This window comes from Lynx rufus, unplaced genomic scaffold, assembly GCF_022079265.1.
Source record: "Lynx rufus isolate CCGP_SWC_20201006 ecotype Redwood Valley unplaced genomic scaffold, mLynRuf1.p SCAF_12, whole genome shotgun sequence".
Lineage (NCBI taxonomy): Eukaryota > Metazoa > Chordata > Mammalia > Carnivora > Felidae > Lynx > Lynx rufus.
The window spans coordinates 30,217,404-30,241,464 of record NW_025814826.1 but is presented as its reverse complement, the minus strand read 5'-3'; the positions used below and the strand labels follow the sequence as shown (position 1 = coordinate 30,241,464).

The following is a 24,061-nucleotide window of genomic DNA, read 5'->3' as shown; positions in this document are numbered from 1 at the left end:
TGAGGATGAGGGAAGGTGTCTCATTTAATGTTTTCTGTATTCCACCCCCCCCCCACCATGTAGGAGTACATACAGCTGTAAGAAGGTGGGCTGTAAACACTTATCATTTAACGTTTTCTGTATCTCCCCCCACATGTAGGAGTGCATATAGCTGTTAGAAGGTGGGCTGTAAACACTTATCATTTAATGTTTTCTGTATTTCCCCCCACATGTAGGAGTACATATAGCTGTTAGAAGATGGGCTGTAAACACTTATCCATGGGTTGCTGAGCAGGGTGGGGCTGTTCATCAGCTGCAAAGGATACTTGAATCAGTCAGTGGCCCAGCTGGCTTTCCCACTGAAACCAGGTATAGAGTGGGAGTTAAGAGCCCAGATGTTAGAGCCACATTGAGCTCAACTGTTCTCCCCACTAAATTCATTAGCTTCATTTTCTGCTACAGACTGGTGTTTCTGCATACTTGAAGTTGGTTGCTTCTCTCCCTACAGCCCTAGCTATAGCTATGTGGATAGTTTCAAAATGGCACTAGTGAGTGATACAACCATAATTGTGTAGTTTCCTGGCAGAATTTAAGAAAGCTCCACCACCTTTATCCTTCACAATAGCAGGTAATCAACTCTCTATTCAAGGAGAAAAAGAGGTCAATGTTTCCTTTACATTTATATGCTGTGTTGCTTCCCCCCACCTCCCCCATGGGAAGAATATGAATAGGAGCTGAAGACTTATGCTCTAGCTCAGGATCTTTTCAACCTTAGACAATTTATTAAACCTGAACAGAAGTTTATTTATCCACAAAATGGAGACAGGATATTTTTGTGAGGATTGAATTAGGTATGTGTTAAGAAACTGAAATGCTGTACTGATATGATATTGTTAGTGAAGATGAGTCTTCTGCAAATTAATCTTTATTCTTTGAGTGACCTTTTGAAGCTTTACTGGGCTTGGCTATAGTGAGATGTTGTGGAACCTTATTTGGTACAATTCTGCCAGCTTCTCTTAGTTCATCTTTATGTCATCGAGTCAACGAACACAGAGGTCCTACGATGTCCAGGAGAGACACAGTGGTTAACCAGCTGAACTCTGGGATTGGACTGATTTGTCTTAAATCCTGACCCACCATCTATTGGCTGTGTGTGACTTTTTCTCTCTCCCTTTCTCACCTGTGGAAATGGGAATGATAATACCCTTTGTAAAGTGTTCGGCATAGTCACAGAACCTGACAAAGTATTCAATGCATGTTAGACAATAGTAGTATTATTATTGTCAGCCACAGAGGTGATTACAGGGGAGACAAAGTGAGTGAAACATAATTGTGTACTAAAAAACAGCCCTCAATATAGTTGGATCTAAGACAAAGAAGTGTCTGCAGCAAAACAAAGTAAGGACGCTCATGATGAGGAAGCCAGAGTGCAGTGAAGTGAGCGCTAGATTTGAAACCTAGATCTTCCCTGAATGTTTGCACTGCAGAGCAAGTCACTTAACTTCCTTGGCTTCTGCTTTCCTTCCTTGTCAGGTGGGGATAATGAAACCTGCTTGAGGGTTACCATAAAAATTGAGGAAAAAGAGCACAGGGAGGACATGTGACGTGTGGGTGGCTCATGCATAGTAAGGGAACAATAAATGACAAGGTAGATGATAGCAGAAGGTGCTATTTGGTGATAAATGGCCATATACTAGGAGATAGGAAATCTGTTTGAAGAGTTCACAGGAAGGAAAGATCAAGAAAAGCTGGACTGGAGGTTGACTTGAGAAACCTACTGTTACTTGTTTCAAGGAGCACAAATCCTTTCCCAGAAGCAATTCGGAGAAATCCTACTTGACTTCTTAGCTGACTACCCTATATAATACATATTCCCCACTCACTTCTAAAATTTATCAGAAGTGATAAAACATGCAGTTTTCTGGATAGAAGAACTTCAGCGTTACTCGTTATTTGTTGTTTATTTTTCATGAGCGACATCTTCCCTTTGTATTTAGATGGGTGAGCCTTCATTTGGCCAGGCAGGCAGGGCACAAAGTCCAATGTTCTCCTCAAGTTACACTTTTCTGCATTTCTCCTCTAGGATATGTTGTAACATATACTGCAATTTGTGACCAATACAGACTGCAACTGGGAACACCATTTTAAGGTTTCATTTTAAGAAAAATTTCAAAATTTGAAATCTAATTCTTTCAAGGCTCCCTAATTCAATATTTCTTCCACTTGGAAAAAATTTTCATCCTAAATATTGAGTTTCGTTTTCTTTTATTTGTTCTACTACAAAACTTTTTTTCTTTTTTTCCAAGCCAAGTTTTTGGTTGATAGGAGAGATGCAGTTCTTTTCTCTCCACCTTGTGTTTTGGCTAGGTATTTCAGAACCTAGCTAGAATTTTTTTTTTTTTTTAACGAGGAAATGCCTACATTTTCTTTAAAACTGAACTTTCCTACCCTGTGCAATGAACTTGTACAGTGTATTATGAGCTTGTAAGGACTTATGTTATTTTAATGCTTTCATGTAAAGCTCCTCCTTTGTCATTATTCTATGTTTGTGAGAAAGTATGGAGAAATGGAGATTGCTATAATCAACAGAATCTAGTTTGAAAAAGACCTATGTAGCACTTATAAATGTAAGCACATATTTCTATCATGTTCTCAGTTATGTCGTAAATACAGTTGCAAGTTTATATACCACACATTTATATTAAGTTTTAGAGGCAAAATATTTAAAATGATCTTTTATATTGGTAGTCAATTATTAACTAAGCCTTTGTAAAGTCAGAAACCCAACGAATGTTAATTTGATTTCTTAGTTTCTTTATTCTATTCATTACATTCTGCTAACATCCTCTACATTTATAATGACTGGTACCTGAAACACTACTGACTGAAAAGGTGTTACTGTCATGAATGATTGAAGAATAATATGAAACTCTACGTATTCATAGCCTTGTACCACCACAGTCATCTAAGGAATACTATGTTCATATTGTTTGGCTCTGGTGTCTTTGTTGTACTTATCTACTAATGGAAGGAGAAGAGGGAGACTAAATTGATCCAGAGAGAAAAGCTCCTGGAGTTATCTCTGAAAGAAAAGGTCTAATTGGAAGAAGGGTGTTGGAAATGGCAGTAGTAGGTCAGGAGAGTGCCAGGTAGGGAGAAGACTAGAGAATCAGGAGTGAAGGATTTTGCAACAGCCCAGTGATGGGGAGTGATGGGGTTCAGATGAAATTGATGGTTTAATAAGAATGTAAGGACAAGAGACTCTGTGTGTCTGGTGTGTGTGTGTGTGTGTGTGTGTGTGTGTGTGTTATGTCATATAATCCCCCCCTTTCCTGCCCTTTAAGAGACCTCAGTGTAGACTTTTACATCTTAATGTTTCTGGAATCAGTTTTTATTTCTATGGAATGTGACATCTTATGTAGCTGAACCTTACTGGGCAGGCAAGAAGGGTCAATTTTTTTGATATTTTATATGTATTTGAAGTAGGATGAGATATGAAATAGGACAGTGAAACATAAAATGAGAAATAAATGCAAGAGAAGTGTACTTTTAATTCTGGCATGTTCCCCAGAACGGATTTGCTTTGGAGATATACTATACTGGCAGCTGCATCATAAATATATCAGCTCTCCCTCTGTCACAAAGAATTACTGAGTAGCAATCATTTCTTAAATTCCAAGTAATTTCTAGTAGATTTGTTACTATATGTGGAAATTTACAAAATCCAAGAATTTAGATGTTTACTTTAAGTGATTGTTTTTATTTAATATTTCCATCATCTGTTCAGGGAGTCTTGGATGGAGATTAATTTTTTTTTATTAAAAGTGCTTGATATTCAATTGATTAGTTAATCCTCATAAAGACCGTGTGATTTAAATGGTATTATTTTCCCCATTCATAACTGAGAAAACTGTGGTATAGAAATGATAATTTGCACAAGGAGTATCTGATAATGACGAGTGGTGCAGGGTTCAAAACTATGTCCATCTAATACGCAACCCACTTCTAATCTGCCAGAATGCACTCTTACATAACAGCAACATTCTTGAGCTAAGCTTTTTTTGGGGCGGGGGGGGGGAGTGAAGGGGGAATTTATATTACTGTTTTAAATTTTCATAGCATTTTGCACTCTTTTAAGTTCCATGACAAGTTGCTTTTTCCTATTACACAGAGCTTTTCCTTTTTGTTTTTAACTTTTGGAGGCAGCTTTAAACCAAGCTTTCAGCACACCTGAACATTTGGGCTTGGGTTGCTTTGTCTAAGGTGGGCCTGCTTGTATAGTTGCTCAAGAGGGAAGACTTAGACTCAGAGGGTAGAGAAGGCCAAGGTGGTGCTGGCAAGGGGCAATCATGGAACCAGCAGAAAAATCTGTACTAAGTGTTACCTTTTCCTTGTCAACCCTCTCACATTTTCTATTTCTCTTTGCAGGGGCACCCCTGCTTTGCCCAGCAGCCCTCTTAGCTTGAGGGTACCATCTTGGGTCACTACTTACCACCGTTCCCTTGGGTTGGGGACTGTAATAAACTTTGGGTGACTTAGTTGCTGCTTCTCAGCCAATGCTCACTTAAGAATTCTAAAGAAGAATCTTGGATGAAACCTAAGCACAAGCCCTTCAAAATATCCGATACTGCTGTCCAAGCAAATCACTCAACATTTTATTTCAATTTATTATTTAGAAAGTATTCTTCAAAAAACAAAAGGCTCAGTTTCTTCACTCCTCGTTTCCTTGTTACTCATTCTAAATGTGCATTGGTATCTTGACGAGTAAAATATCCACTCATTCTATTTAATGACAAAAAAATGCAATGGGTTATATTTACAGAGTGCTTGACAGGTACCAATCACTTTCACGTTTGCTTCCTTGGTTCTGAAAAGGACCCTCTGAAACAGACAAGGCAGTATGTTGCCACTTTACAGATGCGGCAGTAGAGGCAGAGAGAGAAAAAGTGACCTGACCAAAGTTGGTTAGCTGAGAGAGTAAAGACTAGAGCTCAGGGCGTCAGGATCCTGCTCCTGGCCTCTTCCTGCAATGCAGCACCAGCAGCATGTGGAGACGGGTGGAGCTGTTGGGGCTTAAGTCCTCTATTCTTTTGAGTCCACTTTGCTGAGCTGGTCAGAGGAGGGAACTCACACCAGAGGGCCATGCTTCTTCCCCCACTGCTCCAGGTACCCACTGGTCACTGACATTAGGTTTAATCCAAGTGTGGTTCTGGACCAGAAGCATCAGCACCTCCCAGAAGCTTGTTAGAAATGCAAATTAAGGAGACCCACCTCAGACCCACAGAATCAGAACTTCTGGGGGTGGGATCTGAAGTTCCCAAGTGCTGCTGATGCTCAGTAAAATTTGAGAAGCATTTTAACTAAGGGATTTCCTGGCTGGTCTGATTGATAGAGGAGACTAGTTAAATATTTTAATTTTGTCCTTTGGGGAGATCACAGTACTTCCTAACTGATGTTCTTTGTGTATAATTATGTACTGTCTTGTAATAATTGTAGGGTGGTATAACAAAATTATTAAAGTGGTGGAGACTTCCAGGGGCAGCTGGGTGGCTCAGTAGGTTGAGCATTGGGACTCTTGATTTCAGCTCAGGTCTTGAGCTCATAGCTCAAGAGTTCGAGCCCCACATTGGGCTCTGAGCTGACAGTGGAGCCTGCTTGGGATTCTTTCTCTCTCTCTCTCTCTCTCTGTTGCCTCCCCTGCTTATACGCACGCTCTCTCTCTCTCTCTCTCTCTCAAAGTAAATAAACTTAAAAGTGGTGGAGGCTTCGAGTGATGGTTTAAGTTACTACTATTGGTATTCAACCTTTTTGTAAGTACAGAATCTTGTCTTCTTCAAAAGACTAAATTCCCCAAGCATGAGAATCATGTTCATTTCTATTCTCACAATACTTGGCATAGGCTTCAGAGGAGAATTGGTGCTTGAATCTATTTTACGTTAGTAAATCTTGCCATTAACTATTAACGACATTGGACTAAAGACAAATATGTTTAGTGTGTGACTTCCCTCACATATGCATCTTTGATTACAGGACATATTTGATTATAGGACTTACAGGACTAAGTGCTAAACTTTATTAGTTTTATTTTTTATCAAAAAATCATTATAATAATATATTATATATAATATGTAATATATATCACACATATTAAATTATATGATATATATTACACATATTATATGTTACGTATTACACCATTATAATCATATATATACACATTTTACATATATGTAATAATATATATATACATTTATATTTTATATATAAAATGTATATGTATATGGCCTGAAGCTTACACATATGAACTAGACCCGGTAAATTCTTTTGAGCTTAAATTTATTCATTTTAAACAGAGCAACATGTATACTATTCCCATTTCATAGGGACTATATGAAGATTAAGAAGGATACAGCAAGTAAATATTTTCTAAGAACTACAAGGTCCAACATAGATCATGCTATCTAACTTTTCTTTTGGACACTTTACATTTTCAATCTTCTGTGTTTGTCTGCTCTTTTGTTGTTGTTGTTGTTGTTTTAATATAAAAGGAAAAAGTGAGTCTGAAGTAGAATGAGGATTTTCAAGTGACAAGAGTCTTGGATCATGTAATCTGTGCATCAAAAGACTAGAATTGACTCATAATTTTTCATGTGTTTGAATGAGGATAATGAGAAGGATGCTAACTGGCACTTCTCAGATAAAGCTGCCAAGATTTAAATAACACAGTAGATATTGGTATTGGGAATAAAAAAGAACTTTGCAGTCATAAAGACAACATGTCTGGAAGCAGAGTTCCCAAGGAGGCTTCAGAAACTCTAGTGTCAGCTCAACTGCCTGACTAGCTTTTAGCGCCCCTCCCTGTGAGAGTCTGGAAGTGACTCTAGCAAGTAGAGTCACTAGCAAGTAACGTTTTGATAAAATTTTCGGGTCCCAGTGTTGCAACAGTCAATATCTTGTTAAGTTGAGCTTTGTCATGTGCATTAGGCTTCTATCTACTAGAAAGCCTGAACTAGAAGATTATCATTAGGTTTACTGTGAGTGGTTTTGCTGAATGGAAATCAAACTGTGGCTGCAGTTTATAGGAAAAAAAAAATCCCTAAAGAGGGAGTAGAGTGCTAATAAAAATGTAAAGTTTAAAATGCTCTTGTGTGAGTATTTGTGGAACTAGGTTTAGATAAATTTCATCCATGTCTTTTTATCCTGATATAAAGACTTACCACTGAAAAACTGAAAGACTAACAGATTCATATTCTGATGATCTATTGTTTTTTTTTTATTCTGATGATCTATTGTTTGTAATTACATAATTACTTGTGCTGCGGATGATGTACAAACTCTGACATCGAAAGTACAATTATTCTAAAAGAATAACTGTTAAATAAGCACTTTTACAGGCATTGCTTTATGATTTTGGTTAAAAAAAATCAGTCCCAGACAATATTATTTTAAGGTACTACACAAAAATTATCTACTTCTGGTCAACCTTTTTGAATTTTGTAATTTTTCCAAATATTAAATATTTTAATCTGGAGGCCAACAAAATTGCAAGTGTGAAAAATCTTTAAAAAATTTAAAAAAAAAAATGTTTATTTTTGAGACAGAGAGAGACAGAGCATGAGTGGGGGAAGGGTAGAGCGATTGGGAGACACAGAATCCAAAGCAGGCTCCAGGCTCTGAGTTGTCAGTGCACAGCCTGACACGGGGCTAGAGCCCATGAGCTGTGATGTGAGATCATGACCTGAGCCGAAGTCAGATAGATGCCCAACTGACTGGGCTACCCAGGGGCCCAGCAAGTGAGAAAAATCTTAAAATTTTTGTTATGGTTTTATAGTCTAAGGTATGGCTGCTTCTCTTAAGTACAATTCCTAGAGAAGCTATATTTCCAGATGACTAGCAAAATGATTGCTGAAATGCATTAATTAACCTTTATATTCACATAAAAGTGTTTTGTGAGAACAAATGTACACAAAATGTTATCTTTAATCATGGTTAATAAAAATGGGTTATATAAACACAGGTTTTACTACTGCAAATGTCTCCTTGACAAATGACAGGACCTGATTCCTTTATTAAAAGATAATTAGCAATGTTTCACAAGGGATTCAGAGCCTTCCTCCTGCTTGCTTGATTTTGACGTAATAAGATGAAGAGTCTTGAAGAACATCTAATGATTATACTAACTGGATGCCTGGGTTGTATATCTCCTTTAGTTCTAGATTTATTTCATAAAACAAAATATTGAAGTTAAATATCTGGTGTTTATGGAAGGAGGTAAGGGCCCATTTTAAAATGCGATAGCCATAATGATATTGATTACATTAAGTCAAGATTTTTTTGTTTGTTTGTTTGTTTCCCCCCCAGACCTGGTCATCCTGTTGTGTCCCCACCCAAAGTCCCTGCTGATTTCTTAGCTGAGCCTTCAGACAGCCATGTGTTCCATACATTATACCCCCTCAGAGCATTTTTTCCCTCAAAGCCTAAATCATGGCAATTATTCTCAATGAATCCCAGGTTAGGCCTTAAAAGTAATCATCAGGTCGAATGTATTTCCTCTTCAAAGTATGTCTGTGCTAGCAAAGGATAAGAGCATCTCAGGGTTGTTAGACAAAATGGAGGTTTCACAGGTTTGACCTCCATGGTGGGAACACTTCTGCCACGGAGCATATAAGAGTGGCTAGTACTGGTTAAAAGGACAGATTCTGGAACCAGATGGCCCGGGCTCAAATTCTGTATCTAACTGTGTGACCTTGGGTGAAAATCACTTTATCTGTCTGTGCCTCAGTTTCCTCATCTGTAAAAGTACCTACTTTTTAGGATTATTGGATGATTAACATCACTAATATGTGCAAAGTGCTTAGTTCCTAGCCTGTTATATATGCTACATAAGGGTCAAATCAATAAATAAAAGTCATTTCTCATAGACACTCTATAAGGTTTAGGTCTACGCCAGAAAAATGAATCTTGAAAGAAAACAATGGCAGAGAAAAACCTGTTAATGAACAACAACAACAACAACAACAACAACAAAGGAAGGGATAACCTTGAGGCTTAATCCAACTTTGTGTTGACTAACAGTATACCCTACCAACTCTGTGGCCAGTTCTATTTGGACTATGCTTTTAGTGCCCTATTTGGGAAATGTATTTCTAATTGGAGATATTTTATGTAGTATACTTTTTCAGGTTGCATTTCCAGAAATGTGGTAATGTTTGCATGGTCAGCCACCCACTGCATGGGAGGACTGACATATGGTATTTTTGATAGTATTCTTCAAAGACCAATTTTTTTCCTCTGGGTTGACTTTCTTGAATAGTGTCAAATAATGGAAGCCCTTTATTGGCTTAAGTAAGGAGAAAACACATGTGTAATCTGTTTCCAATGATGCACCCACACTCACTAAATTATTAATAATTTTCTTATGTGCTATCCAGAAAGAAATTCAATTGGGTAAGTAATAAGTATGGGATATGTTGAAAAGCAATTTTAGTACTGTTCCATCTTCTGTTTTAATTTCTACAATATGTGACTATTTGTAGCAAATTAGCTATATGGCAAACGGGTTACAGACTTTTAGATTATCCCATAACTAAAAGGTTGTGTGTTGAACTTCTTGTTCTGCATTGTTTTGCTAATAACAGTAAGCTAGTAATATTGATTTATCATCTTTCACAACTGTGCCACAAGCCATATTCATTTTGTGTTAGATACACACACAGAGCCAAATTCTCATTTTCCACCTTTCTCTTGAAGGTCTTCTGCTGAGTGCTACAATATGAATATATTTTTAAAAATCCAATTAAGAGAAGGTGATGACAGAGAACACATAACTCCCAGAGGTATACAATCTCTAAAAGAATGAGTATGGAAACGAAATATTTTGTAAGGATTGCCATGCATTTGAAAATATTAAGACCTAATATCAAAGCTTATTGTGGGAGGAACATGTATATCACAGTTCTCTACTTCTAAATCTGGTATGTTTGGTGGTTAGAATCAGCATCATCTGGTAGTTTGTTAGGAATGCAGAATGTCTGGCCTCAATGAGACCTTCTGGATCAGAATTTGCATTTTAATGCAAATCACAGGTAATTCATATGCAGATTAAAATTAGCAGAACACAGTAATATGAAACTATTAAATATTTTACAGATGGATTATAGTTTCATGAAACATAAGAGAAAAAAAAATCCCTGCCAATGCAAACATGAAAAACAATCCACTTTTGATGATCCTAAAAATTAGTTTCTGCCTGTTTTTGGTACCTCTCCTCAGATATCACTTTGTGTCTACGTTTTAACTGCTAGCCTGCAGGCTCCCTGAAGGTGGACATTGACATTCAGGTGTGTCCACAACATCTGAAGCACATTTTAAACAAATGAAAAAGTAAATAATGTTTTTGTTTAATTTATTCCTTTATTCAAACATTAAAACATTCTCTTCCTAAATAATTTTGCTATTACCACTATTTTCTACCATTCATCCACTACAAACTCCCAAAAGTAGCATAAGTGATGTAACAGCAAGGTAATGAAACTAGAAAGTAAAATCGTAACAGAATAACTAACCAGGGTCTACACCTACTTCCAAGTAGGTCTCCTTGAAAAGGTGAACAAACTCTTTTCATCCACTAGGGTAAAGTATGCCATTAATTTATTGAACAAGCAACTGAATGTTCCAGATTAAAAAAAAAAAAAAAAGATTTTGTTAAATAGCATTTGAAACTGGGTTAAAAAAAATCAGGGGTGCCTGGGTGGCTCAGTTGGTAAGGCATCCGACTTCTGCTCAGGTCATGATCTCACCATTTATGAGTTCAAGCCCTGTGTCGGGCTCCGTGCTGACAGCTCAGAGCCAGGAGTCTCCTTAGGTATTGTGTCTCCCTCTCTCTCTGCCCCTCCCCTGCTTGTCCGCTGTCTCTGTCTCTCTCAAAAATACACACCAAAAAAAAAAAAAAAAAAAAAAAAATCAATCATCTATTTCTTAAGAGAACTTGATTGCCCTCTAGTGGGGTGAAAGGTAATGTGGACTCCAAGGTTTTCCAATTGAGAGAAGTAGGAAAGAGAACTAGCCTCAGTTCTCCGATTTGGTCTTTTCTTCTTGTTTCACAGATGTCTTGCATTTTCATATAAGGTCACAGACCCTGAGACAACAGAATAGTGTGTATTTTCCCAAGAACCAATAGGAAATTGATGTGAGCTGGAATTAGGTATCAGCAGCTTGGGAGCAGCCACACCCAAAGCAAGTAGCTTTGGGCCAGCTTCATCCAGGCTTGTGAGCAAGGAGCTATTGCAGGGGAATAGGGCATATAAGTCAGTTCTGTTCAGTTGGAGTAAAACACAGTGGTGATCGCTAAATCAGGAATTTTCCTAAAGATGGTCTGGATTCATTAATGAGAAAAATGCTCAGTTAAATATGTAATCGATTCATCTCCCAGTTCATTTTTAACTATACAGATTTAACTTAAAATTCTGGATGATAGCAACTACTAGATATTCACAGAATTAAATAACTATTTCGATCCTAAATTACAGGGAGGAAAACTATCTTATTGTGTGAATCAGCTTTCTGGCACTCTGAAATGGCTGAAGGGCACTCTTGAATCTGGGTAAAATGTAACCTCTTGCAGCCTTTTCATCACAGAGAACGGGTTATTTGATAGAAGACATACTGGGCCACACGATTGAATGCTTATTCCAGAATCTATCCATTAATAATTAAAAAATCCCCAAAGTGAGCAAACGTGTTTTTAGCGCAACAAATAAAATCCTGCTAAAAATGTTAATGATTAAGAGCAGAGGCAATTGTTCTAACAATAAAAATACTCCCCTCCCCCTTAGGATGGAATAATTTACTACAAATTACTTCACAAAACCATTGCGAATTGTGACTGAACAAAATTCCAGATTTTAATGTTAAAAACCATTCAATCTTAATTATTCATTATTTCAAAATGTACTTTCAGAGAATTTTAACATGTGTAGACAAATATCACCAGGTATTTTAATTTATACCCTCATACTAGCCATGTATATTAGGAATACACTGGGTCACATAATGCTTATTGCAGGCTCAGCTTACTCAGCAGGTATTAATCACATATATCATTAATTGATAAGCTACTGCTGTTTCTTTTTTAGTTTTATCTTGAAATCCTGACCAAATCCTCATTTTTCCACTTCTGGTTATTTATATATCCATTTAGAAGGCGCCCACTTCATTGGAGAAGATAATGGGGAATTCTATATGCACCTAGTACAATCATGCTGAATAATTGTTTAATGAATCAGGAAAAAGCACCCGCCCTGGTGATTAATTGATTAGGCTTTGCAACTGAAACGATGTCAAAATCCGTTATTTTAATATTGCGAAGGTTGTACTTCTTTTCATGTTTTGCAAATACAGCTTATTCATGGCAGAAAGGACCCTTGCATTGTCATATTATGGGTGGGATTTTTATTAATGGGATAGTGGCTACCATTTCAAGATCCAGGTTTCTGTGCAGAATTGAGACTGTATCAAGAATCAGCGATTGGAAGATCAGTTTAAAAAAAAAAAAGAAAAAAAAACAGTTAAAATTTTTTGCATAACCTGTATTTACATATTGACAGATATAACCTTATGGAATATACAGTGAAAATCATAACCTCTTAATTGTATATGTATAATTTTACCCATTGCAGTAACAATTATGTGCGGAGAATTTTCCAGCAATCTTTGGCACACAAATCCTACTCTTAGTAAGCACCTGCACGTAATATCCGACCCACATGAACATACGTGATCCGGCCAGGGATTGAAAATACATTCGCTTTATAATGTAAAATGAACAACAGGACAAAAAACTCTTTTTTTAAGGGGTGGGGGAGAAGGCAGGGAGGAGTAGAAGGAAGAAAAGTGAGTGCAACAAAGGTTAATAATCCTTAATCAAATTCAATCACTTGAACCTTTTGAACACATAAGGCCGTTGAGTCATGAAATAATAATAATATTGTAATGATAATGATTTAAAGTAATATTGATAATGATGAGTTTGTAGCCGCCCTCCTGCAGCAGAAACCTCTTGGTGGGGGTGCAGAGCGCAGAGCGAGATCGCCCCCGTCCCTCATTCTGAGAACCTTTCTGGACTTGCGGGTGAACCGCGAACTGTGCGAAGCGGGGGTAGCTCAGGACACTGCGCAGAAACCGGTCTCCCGGGCTGCACCCGCGGGGGCGAGCGCCCAGCTCGGGGGAGGGGAGTACAGGGCGCGGCGCTGGGCTCTGCAGGGCTGGCAGCGCTCCACGCGCCGGCTCGCCCAGTGCGCCCCCATCCGGCCAGCGGCTGACTGGTCTAGGTCGCAGCTGGGAGGGGTGGGGCCGAGCCGCGCCCCGCTGGATTAGTGAGGGTCCTCCTAGAGAGACTCTCCAAGGGTCTTCGTCCCGGGAAATAATAGAGAACCGCGCGTGGGCCGAGGGTTTCAGCTAGGGGAAAGTGTCTGAGCTCCGAGGGCTGGGGGAGAGCGAGAAGAGAAAAACCCTTCTCGCACCCCTGGGCAGGGGTCACCTCTGCGGTCTTGCGGCCGGCTGGGGTGGGGCCGCGCCTTTGTGTGGCCGGGCGGGGCTCGAGCCAGCTTTTCTGCAGAGCCACCCTCCGGGCTGGGAGGGGCTCGGCGCCAGGACCCAGAGCAAAGCCGGGTGTCTGCGCCTCTCGAGGGGTGTCTGGGCTGTTCTGGACTGCGGGGCTGCAAAAAGGGGCTCTAGGACTGCAGACCGTTCAACAGCCTTTCCCCAGCTCCGTTTCCTTGCCAAGCCTCGGAGCCCGAGGTCTTCCCAGCACCACGGAAAGGGTGGGGCAGGGCGGAGCTGTGCAGAGAGAGCCCTGTCCATCGCTTTTTCCCTTCTCCGCAACCAGCACCGGGTCCCGGGGGAGGGGTGCTTCCAGCAGCCACCAGACCTCGGGTCCCTCCCTGCCTGTCCACCCCCGGGGCCACCGAGCGCCAGAACCGTGGGACACTAGAGGCGCACGACCGGTGGGGGATCTCTGTGTCTGGACTGTTTCTCTGATACAGGTTGAGCCTATGAAAATTGCCATTTTTCGGCCCTGTTTGACCTACAAGACGGGTATTTCGCGTGGCTCAATTTAAGAAGTTGGCCTCTCTTGGATCTGTATTATGATTATATCTACACACACCTAGGTTCCCGAAGCTTTTACCCAAAATGATCAATGAGTTCAAAGAAGCCTTCATCGGCGTCAATGTCTAGCCACCCTATGTGGTTTTGAAAAGAAAAATGTTAACCCACTTTTTCCCTCCTCTCTCTGTAAAACGGAACAATGAGGCCAGGGTCGGGAAGGCTGGGGCAATGGTCGGGTCTGTTTCGGAAACCGAGGCTGGGAGTCAGGAGCGCGAAGCGCGGGGCGTGGCCCTGCTGTCCCTCCTGGGCTGGGCTCCTGGGCGTCGCGCTGCGTTCCCCACCCGGCCCTCTTTCGGCTGATGCTGCTGCACCCCGCAGCGGGGAGGAGTGAGGGCGCCGGCGCGGCTTCGCACAGGGTGGGGCCGTCCGCATTGTGCGCCCAGCGCTGCAGGTGCCTCCCCCTGGGACCGCTCGTCCTCACACAAAGAAACCCCACCCCAGTGCCTTCGAAACCGCTGTCCCTCCACCCCTCCCCACCGCGCGCTTCCCCGCCCCTGCAGCTGCCCACCCGCGCCCTCCAAGCCCTCCCCGACTTCCTCTCTCCTTCCCCTCCCTTTCCCTAAAACAAAGGAGCGTAGCACCCCCACCCCCGCCCTAACCTCCCCGCACCGCGCCCCAGGACTAGCGGTTTCTCCGACGAGACAATACCATAAAATTTGCCCCGTTCTCCACCCGTCCCTCCCCCCCCCCCAGTCTCCACCCATCTTTCAAACAGCCTAGAAGGGACCGATTTGACTTCGCATTCTGTTTTTTCTTTCCCTCACCTTGCCCTCCTCTTCCCCATTTTCTTTTTTTAACTAGAGAAGAAATAAAGGATGTTACAAAGCACTTTCCAAAATGTCCCTTAACCCCATTTAAGGCAAACAGTAAAGGTAGCTCCCCCCACCCCCCACGATTGAGCCCTAATTTTAAACATGGAAACAGAATAAATTCTCTACCCATGGGAGGGCAACTTACCTGCTTCTACCTTTCAAAAGAAAATTTTAGTTTTAGATTTCCATAGACACCCTCTTTGCCCTTCCCAAACCCCCAGAACTGCCTTCGTCCTTCCCGGTTCCTGTTTTACCCTTAACGTCTTTTTCTCTATAAAATATCTCTGAATGCCTTCAAAACTCTAAGAGAGAAGGTGAGAGGTGGGCTCCAGGTCGAGCCGAGGGAGAACGAGGCGCGATGCCTTACCCATTGCTGTTTTAGCCATTGTAGGGATGTGCAGATGCTGAGCGGTGGAGAAGGCGAAGGGTCCAGCTACAGCAGCGGAGAGAGCGAGAGAGAAGACTGAATAAGGCACTGAGTCTGCAGAGTGGGACCGTGCGAGAGAAAGAGCAAGAGGCAGGAGCCCATGAATAATTATCACTCAGAAGCTCAAGCAGATTGGCTCCCAAGGTCCCCTGACATGACTCCCGCAGAGTCAGAATCTCCAAGCATTAAATATTGATCGACCAATGGTGCTGGAGTACAAAGTACCAGAATGCAGTTTGAAATGGAAATCAGTCCTTCCCTAGCAGCTCCCCCCCGTTTTGGGGGCCTGATAGTACAGTCCAAGTAGAGTGGAGCCTTAGCCCAGAAGCCTCCTAGGAGCTAAGAACTGGGCTGTGCCTACCTGGGAGCCAAGAGGATTGACTTTGTTCACACTTGTTTTATCTCACAAATAGACATTAAAAAGGTGAAGGGATTTAAAGCTTTGAAAAGTCTTCACAGCATGCCGACTAGTGAAAACATCTGTTTAAACGTTGTGGTTTTACTTGTTCATGTTTTCTCTTTCACCTTTGACCCTGTTTTGGTAGTTTCTAGTCCCCCAGAGTGACCCCATGTCTGGCTATGGTAGCAACTTGAAACAGAACTGCATTATTGACTTTTGTCTCTCAGCACAGTGGGACTCAGATGTCTCGGACTCTTGAAGGTCTCTGGGCAGAGTGAGGCCTGGTGTTTTCTACTCTTGGCACAGAAGGAAGGGGCTGTCTGGGTTACTTAGGAATAGGGACAAATAGTTATGGTCCACCTGGGTACCTCAAGGAGGAAGGGGAGAGTCAGCTTCCAGCTTCCAGTGTCTGTGACCTCTCCATCTGGTTACATGGCAGAACCGGGTTGACTGATTGGCTTGGGTATTGGAGGACCATAGATGGGTAATGCCATTCTACCTTGGAGATGTAGAATTGCATCTCTGGATTGAAACCCCAGTGACTCTTTCAGGTTTCAAAGAAGAAACCTTCATGCTGAAAGCTAAGTGGCAATGAAAGGTGTGATCTGGGGGATGATTTTTCAGAGATCTGCAGACCCAATTGATATAGGTCAAAGAAAGATGTGTTAAAGTTTCAGGCTGAGCGATGTGGTATGTGAGGATCTGTGAGATCAGGTGCAAAAAGCGACCTTTGATTAGAGAGAAGGCATTCACTAATTCATTCTTATTGACTTAATGAGTGTCATTCATTAATTCGTTCTTTCTCAGAAGACTCACATAAATATTCATTGAGCGTTTATCACAGGCCAAGCTTTGAGGACACAACAGTGAAAAAGATTTTAGACCTTGTTCTCATAGCGATTTTAATTTAACACTTCTGTGATTTCTCTGAGCCTTCCTCTAGTCTAGATCCATTCAGGAAATTGTGGTTTTTGACATTTTAAAAAAGGGAAAGAATCGCCAATTCCATTGCAGTTGATAGCTAAAAGAATAGCACATTGTTGAAATCATGAATACATACAGAATCCTGGCAAATTTTTAATTTTATAGAAATGATTGGGATTATTCTAATGAATGAAATAATCTCTTAGCAGCTTTCTATTAAGTCATATATCAAAAATTCTAGGCTCATGAATAATATGCAGTTTTAAACATAAAACTATTTGAAAATAACAGGCACTCTCCTTGGTGCTGAAATAAATTTCTTCACCTCCTATTAACTTGTAAGACATTTAAACCCCATGGACATCTGCTGAGTGATAGAAAACTGTTGGAACTAGAGCAATTCTGACCTGCTGAATCATAGGAAAAATAAAAGATAAAGTAGAGATCAATAAAATTACTTCTTGAACAGGAAGATTAGAAATTATTTTTCCTGTCATTGTACAGGTCTGTGACTATGACACAGCAAGAGAGCAGTATGGAAGTTGGCAGGGTCTGGAAATATATAGCCATTTTCTCCCTTTCTATGGTCATTTCCCACTTTAAATGTGAGAGCTAATTCCTTCTCAGTGGAGTAGTTACCAGTAATGAGATGAGAGATCTTCAGCCGGTCTGTGTGACTCAAATCTTTATGGTACTCCTCTTCTCCCCACCACACCTTTTCCCCTCAGGTTATGTATTATGTTTACATATTCTCTAGCTTCCTTGGAGAACAGGATCCCTAAGTCATGACATTAATGTCTGTAACAACTACCACTGGCAGTTGAGTGAGATCTTTTTCTGCACTTTGATCAAACAAAAAACAAAACAGAACAAAACTCGCACACATTCTATTGTCTAATCTCTCATCCTTTGGGGAACATGACTTACTGATGGATAGAAATGTGAGAAGGAGGTCAGTATACATAGGGGCAAGTGTCAGATGTGTGACTCTTTTCTATTTCTGACTCTTTGGGTGCTAGCCACCTAACCTCAGCTTTGTGTGATTTTTAAGTAATGTCAAGCAGGGAAGAGGGTAGGTTAGTATGATTTACTATAGTATACAGAGATAGCAGGCTATCATCAACTGGCTAAAAAAAAAAACAAACCCGAAATAAATTAAAAAAGCTGACTTATTAATCAATTATTGTTCTTTCTTTTCTTCTAATGTAACAATTTGAATCATGGATATTGGCCTGGGAGGGTAGGGGCAAATAGGAATAGAGAATTATTTTATATTCAATAGTTTATTCATTATTCATTCACTTGTTCAGCCAATTTATTCACCCAACAAATATTTATTTAGTGAAATTTCAGGCTTTTATATTATGAAACCACCAACCTTCTCCTTAATGTTTAAATTTTTTAATGCACAATAAAAGAAAGTGTAACCTTCACCTCTTTAAGAAAATTATATTTATTTTGGAGGATAAATATCCTGGGTATCAGTTAGACTGCTTTTGGTTGCAAAGTATAGAAAACACAATCAAGTTGCTCTGATTAAAAAAAAAAAAGAGGATTTTTGACTCATCTAACTACAGAGATAGAATAGGCCCCAGAAGCCTGGAGATAAAAATCAGCTTTCCCTGAAACAAATGATTTTGATAAGGATGGGTGGATACCCAAATTAAGGAATAAGTACTAAGTTTCTACAATGTGACATAAGGCCTGTATTCCAGGATTTGGGGTAGACTGTAGGGTTATCATGTATAAACTGCCTAAATCACTATGGATACTTAATAAATTATAGCTACTATGTTTACCATTTCCAATACATTTAAACTTTTTAAGGGTATGGACTGAATAGTGTATATCTTTATATCCTTTATAGTACTTGGCTTCATGATTCACACAGTTGAAAGTCCATAAATACTTGTGAATTAACAGTGACAATAATAAAATATGGTTGAAAACAATTCAAAATGATTGAACCTGGTGAAGCCATAGTGATGCTTTCAACCACATTTCTTTGCATAGCTCCTGTCAGGAGCAGTTACTAAGCTGTTTACTATTGTTTATTTATATTCTTCCCCATTCCCTAAAGGACAGAGGTGGATAAAACCTTTGTCAATTTTTTAAAATCTTTAACAGTAGTAAGAGGAAGCTGTGGAAATGAAAGATGTGCTAACAGAGATTTTAATTACTGTGGGTTACAGTGTATTGTGTTTTATCTCTGTGAGGAAGCCTGAGGTGTTGATTTCTTTCCAAAGTGGAGAGGAACAGTTGCTTTGGAGGTTTAGCTGATGTAATCTAATGTAGTCATATGACTTTCTGCTATTAATAATCAAGTGTCTGGGAAGGAATTCTAAAGTAATTATTAAAAGCTAGTGAGATACAAAAAATATTGTTAGAGTTGAGTTAATTGTTTTGATCTGACATTAGTTGATTACAAAGGAAGTTTGGGGGGCAGCAGCGGAAGCCATAAAATTTCTTTTTAGGTAGTTGGGAATGCAGTTATAACTGAAGATCTCTAGTAATGCATCTAAAATAGTAAGATGAAAAAATAGTTAATTGACTAACATTTTGACTATTTTGGTATACTTAAACTTTTATAGATTAATAAAGAATAAAAAGAATCAGGTGCCCTTCAATAGCACTATCTAATATGGTTTAATTAAAAGGAAGTCATCCTGAGAAAGGGGAGTATTCCTTATTAATAATGAAATCTATATAGTTCAGGAATTTTCTGATGTTTTAGAGTTGTTTTCTGAAATGATGAATGAACATATCTTATTATTTCCTCTTAGATCAGTTATTTAAATATGAAGGATGTTTAGTTAATGATTATCTCCTTTTTTTTGTACCTAAGGTTTTCTTTATGTACAAATGGGACTTGTACATATTAATAATTAGTATAATTTACCTGGAAACAAAATGACCTATTGAGATGAGTAAGTCCTATTGATAGTTTTATAATTGAACTTTTTTGGGAACAAACTTGCTCTAATCATAAAAGGGACAAAATAAATTTAATAAGTTGAATCTTTACATTAAATTGGTAGTGTTCGAAAACTGTTTGCTCTCTTGGCAGCAACTACTATGACTCTTTCCTTCTCTCTGTGAGTTGATTTACAACTTGAGTTCAAGGAGAACATTAGTTGGACACCACTGAAGCTGGGAAGTTGATTCCCCTTGGGATTCCACTCAGCATTTTAGCTTACAACACTCAAGTGGGAACACAATGGAGATAATACCGAAATGCCTGGAGGAGAAATCTAGGAGAAGTATGACTCACTGTATTTATCCCATAGGCCCCATTTTATTTTATTTTTTAAACAGAAGCCCCACAATGAGCACAGTACTATACATACAATTAACATGAGTTGCCCAAGAACTTTGTTTATTTTAAATCACAGCCAGGAGGAGGGGGAGGAGGATGAGGAGGGGGAGGAGGATGAGGAGGAATTAGGGAAGAAAAAAGCAAAAGCATTTTATTATACTGCCTTCCAGGGATATTTTTCCATTAATCATTTATTAACTCATTCTCTGACCCTCTGAACTTACCCCACCCCTGTTCTGCTTTATTATCAAATGAAATTGAATTAATAGATCTAAGTAATATTTTTAAAAAGCTATTTCATCAAAAATTCAATTTGACAGTAACATTAGCTTTGAGCTCAAATGTGTATTTAACTATTAGTTAAAACTTATCAGGGGGAACATTTTCTTTGAAGCAAACTGGCATTTGTCAGGGAAGGTAACTGTAGTTATTTATGAGCTTTCTGAAGACTCTTTCTGAAAACTCTGAAAATGATGTGTTTTATTTCTGGATATGACTATTGCTGAACTATTGCCTGGATTTCGCTGAACACCCCTCCTTAGTGAAACGATGACTGTACTATTTCTTGCTTATCATAATACTGTCCTCCTTTTGGTCAAAGTGGGCTAAGTGAGTTGTAGTGACTTCAGTTGTTTTGACAGTGGTAGCATCAGCTAGTTGTCACTCTGGCATAGTGGCAATGGAATAGCTTTTAAGCAATATGATTCAGTAGAAAAGGGAAGATGTATGAGGACAGTCATAATATTAAAAGAAATATTTGCAATCCCACTTCGTATCTAATTTTTAATTGGCCTAGAACCAACCAGGAGTATAAGTCTCATGGATAAATTTGGCCAGCCCTAAAATCTATGTACCATTCCAACCCCTTCCTTCTCCCCCAAATTAACGATTCCACTTTTCTTCAAGTGTTTCCCTGGGCATTAGTTATTGTATTGATTCAGGATTTGGTTGGCCTGTAAATAGTCAGGGACAATTTTATTAGCTGGAACTAGTCTAGCCAACAATTTTTTTGTGGGTTGAGTGCTTAAGCTCTTTTATTTGTCAGTTATAGTCGGTTATAAATTGTGGATCACACATTTCAGTCTGAGGACGACATTTTCATGGTACCTGGTGTCTTGGATCTTTTTTGATAAGCTACCTTGCCAGGTTTCTCACCACAAATATGAGATGCAGAGGGATTTGTCTTGAATCCTTAGAAAAGCAGTATGATTTTCTCAAAGTATAGGTCATATGTTGATGTCATTAGCATGGAAGGCCCATCTAATTATATAGGAAAAATAGTCCCTTGGGTGTGTACTGAGAGGGCATAAAGATAATCAGTCGGTACCAGTTTCTGCCTAGTTGTAATTAGTCTAATTGTGAAGAACAAACATTTTTGGTAACTTTAAACAAATCACGTGATGGTTCTGAACTGATTTGTGACAAAACAGTTGACTTATAATTTGCATTGTTAGTGACGTGTCCCTTCCCATTTTTGACGTCATATGGGTGATTGTGAGGCCCTGGGTATATATGTAACAGCAGTAATTGTGGGAGGCCTAGAGTTCGATTGAGACCTATGCATTAGATGTGTTTGGGTTAATACTTTTTAGGAGGATCTGGACCAGATATAAAATTCCACAATTGGCAATGTTGGCAGCCATGGCAATGGTCTGTGGCAGTTGTCTTTTTTATTTCTGTAAATTTCCTGCTTCTGAATTAGATCTCCAATGGGAATGGATATTTAGGTTGTAAAAATCCTTGGTACATTTGCATTGGAAAGTATAAATCCATGGATTATGTGTTCTGGAATTTAAGAACAGCATTAGTGGTTAGAAACACTTGAATGACCCTGTTTTCAATACAGTTCTAAAACTGATTTTCATCGGTGTCTTTCCCCATATAACCAATCTACCGGTTGTGTATTACATAGGGGTGTGTGCACAGGTATCTCTTTAGGAAGTACAGTTTGCACCTGTTGGGTATGATTGTATATGATACTAGGTTTTGAAAATACCTGTCAAGATCAAGATGTAATAAGGATAGCTTAGTAAAAACGTGAGAATTTATGGGGATTTTGTGATGTACATTATATCATAATTAAGGTTAGGGAAGAACTTTAAGATGAGGAGGATCAAATTCTTCTGTAAATATTAATTGTTCTAATTTTAAATACTCTTAGTTCATAATTTTAAACACAGTGCTTTGATTATATACCCTCAATTTAAAGACAACAAAACTACAAACTCCCCCACCCACAACCCAAAACAACTCCGAATCCAAGAAACCAAAACCTGTTCCTTGAACATTTCAAAATTGTTCTTGTTTGTATAGTACTGGGTGTGGAAATTCTGGAACCATTTTGTATATACAGTAGGATTGAGAACTGAGTCAATATAATCTTATTATTGGGAGTCAGGTTTGTCTCTGTGGCAGAAGAGAGATACAAATATAGAATTTGGAAAGGTAGAAAAGAATATTGTGGTATTAGGGGCACCTGGGTGGTGGCTGACTCTTAATTTCAGCTCAGATCATGATCTCACAGTTCTTGAGTTTGAGCCCTGAATTGGGCTCAGTACTGACAATGCAGAGCCTGCTTGATATTCTGTCTCCCTCTTCTCTCTCTGCCCCTTCCCTGCTTGCTCTCACTATCTCTCTCAAAATAAATAAAAATAAATTAAAAAAATAAAGAATATTGTGGTATTAGATTGGAATTAGATGTCTAAAAATTCATAGTATAAAAATATATATGCATTTCCTAATTCATGATTTAAAATACACCATATCTATAATAAAAGTCTATGCTTCTTAGTTTTATCTGCTGATTGAGCTAAGAAGCAATTACACACTGGTATAATGAGCAGTTAACACCCAGAGTTTGGTTTTGAAATACCATTCTCCACTAAAAACAGCTAGGGCAGGATGATCTTGTCAAAGTATATACCACATTTTCATGTAGTCAGCATGAGAAAACATAAATGTAGGAAAAAGATTCCTTGAGAGCATATGTTGAGGAGACATAAACTTATTGATATTATTGTACAGAACCAACACTCTAAGTAGATTTAAACAAACCACATCAGGGGTGCCTGGGTGGCTCAGGTGGTTAAGTGTCCAACTTTGGCTCAGGTCATAATCTCACATCATGGGTTCAAGCCCCATTGGATTCTGTGCTGACAGCTCAGAGCCTGGAACCTGCTTCAGATTCTGTGTCTCCTTTTCTCTCTGACCCTCTCCTGCTCATACTCTGACTGTCTGTCTCTCTCTAAAAAATAAATAAACAAACAAACCATGTGATGGTTTCTCAATAGATTAGAGACTTGCCTGATTCCAGGGCTGGGACACAGAAAATTCAAGATAAGTCTGAAGGACCTTATTTAATGAAAAAAAAAAAAAAAAAAAAGGAAGCTCTAAAAACTAATGGGTATTGTAAAAAGGACATAGGAGCCAGCTTGAAGGGATCTCAATGGCAAATCTGGGACAATCTATCAATACAAATATAGCAGCAAAGGGGCTTCTGGGTGGCTCATTTGGTTAAGCAACTCTTTTTTTTTTTAATTTTTTTTAACGTTTATTTATTTTTGAGACAAAGAGAGACAGAGCATGAACGGGGGAGGGTCAGAGAGAGAGGGAGACACAGAATCTGAAATGGGATCCAGGCTCTGAGCTGTCAGCACGGAGCCCGATGCGGGGCTCGAACTCACAGACTGTGAGATCATGACCTGAGCCGAGGTCGGATGCTCAACCGACTGAGCCACCCAGGCATCCCAAGCAACTCTTGATTTCAACTCTCACAATCGTGAGACTGAGTCTTGCATTGGGCTCTGCGCTGCCATGGAACCTACTTAAGATTCTCTCTCTCCCTCTCCCTCTGTCCCATCCCCATTTGTGTGTGCTCTCTCTCTTTCAAAAAAAGAACACATTAAATCAAATAATAATTAATTATGTATTTATGATAAATAAATACATGGGAGAAAAGGAAAAGCTCTTCTTTATCATGGAATATTATATAATACATGTAGGAGGAAAGATAGAGTTGGAAAAAAATCATCATTCTG

General features: G+C 39.3%; 1 protein-coding gene across 1 annotated transcript in view; it reads right to left on the bottom strand.

Annotated features, from left to right (window-relative positions):
• The window catches only part of STMN2 (stathmin 2), a 47,004-nt gene extending 31,614 nt beyond the window's left edge, over positions 1-15,390 (bottom strand). Inside the window, exon 1 of the mRNA XM_047073770.1 lies at positions 15,325-15,390. Within this exon, the coding sequence (XP_046929726.1) occupies positions 15,325-15,343 (19 nt within the window). The 5' untranslated portion in view covers positions 15,344-15,390. The remainder of the gene's footprint in view (positions 1-15,324) is intronic.
• Between the last annotated feature and the right edge of the window lie 8,671 nt (positions 15,391-24,061).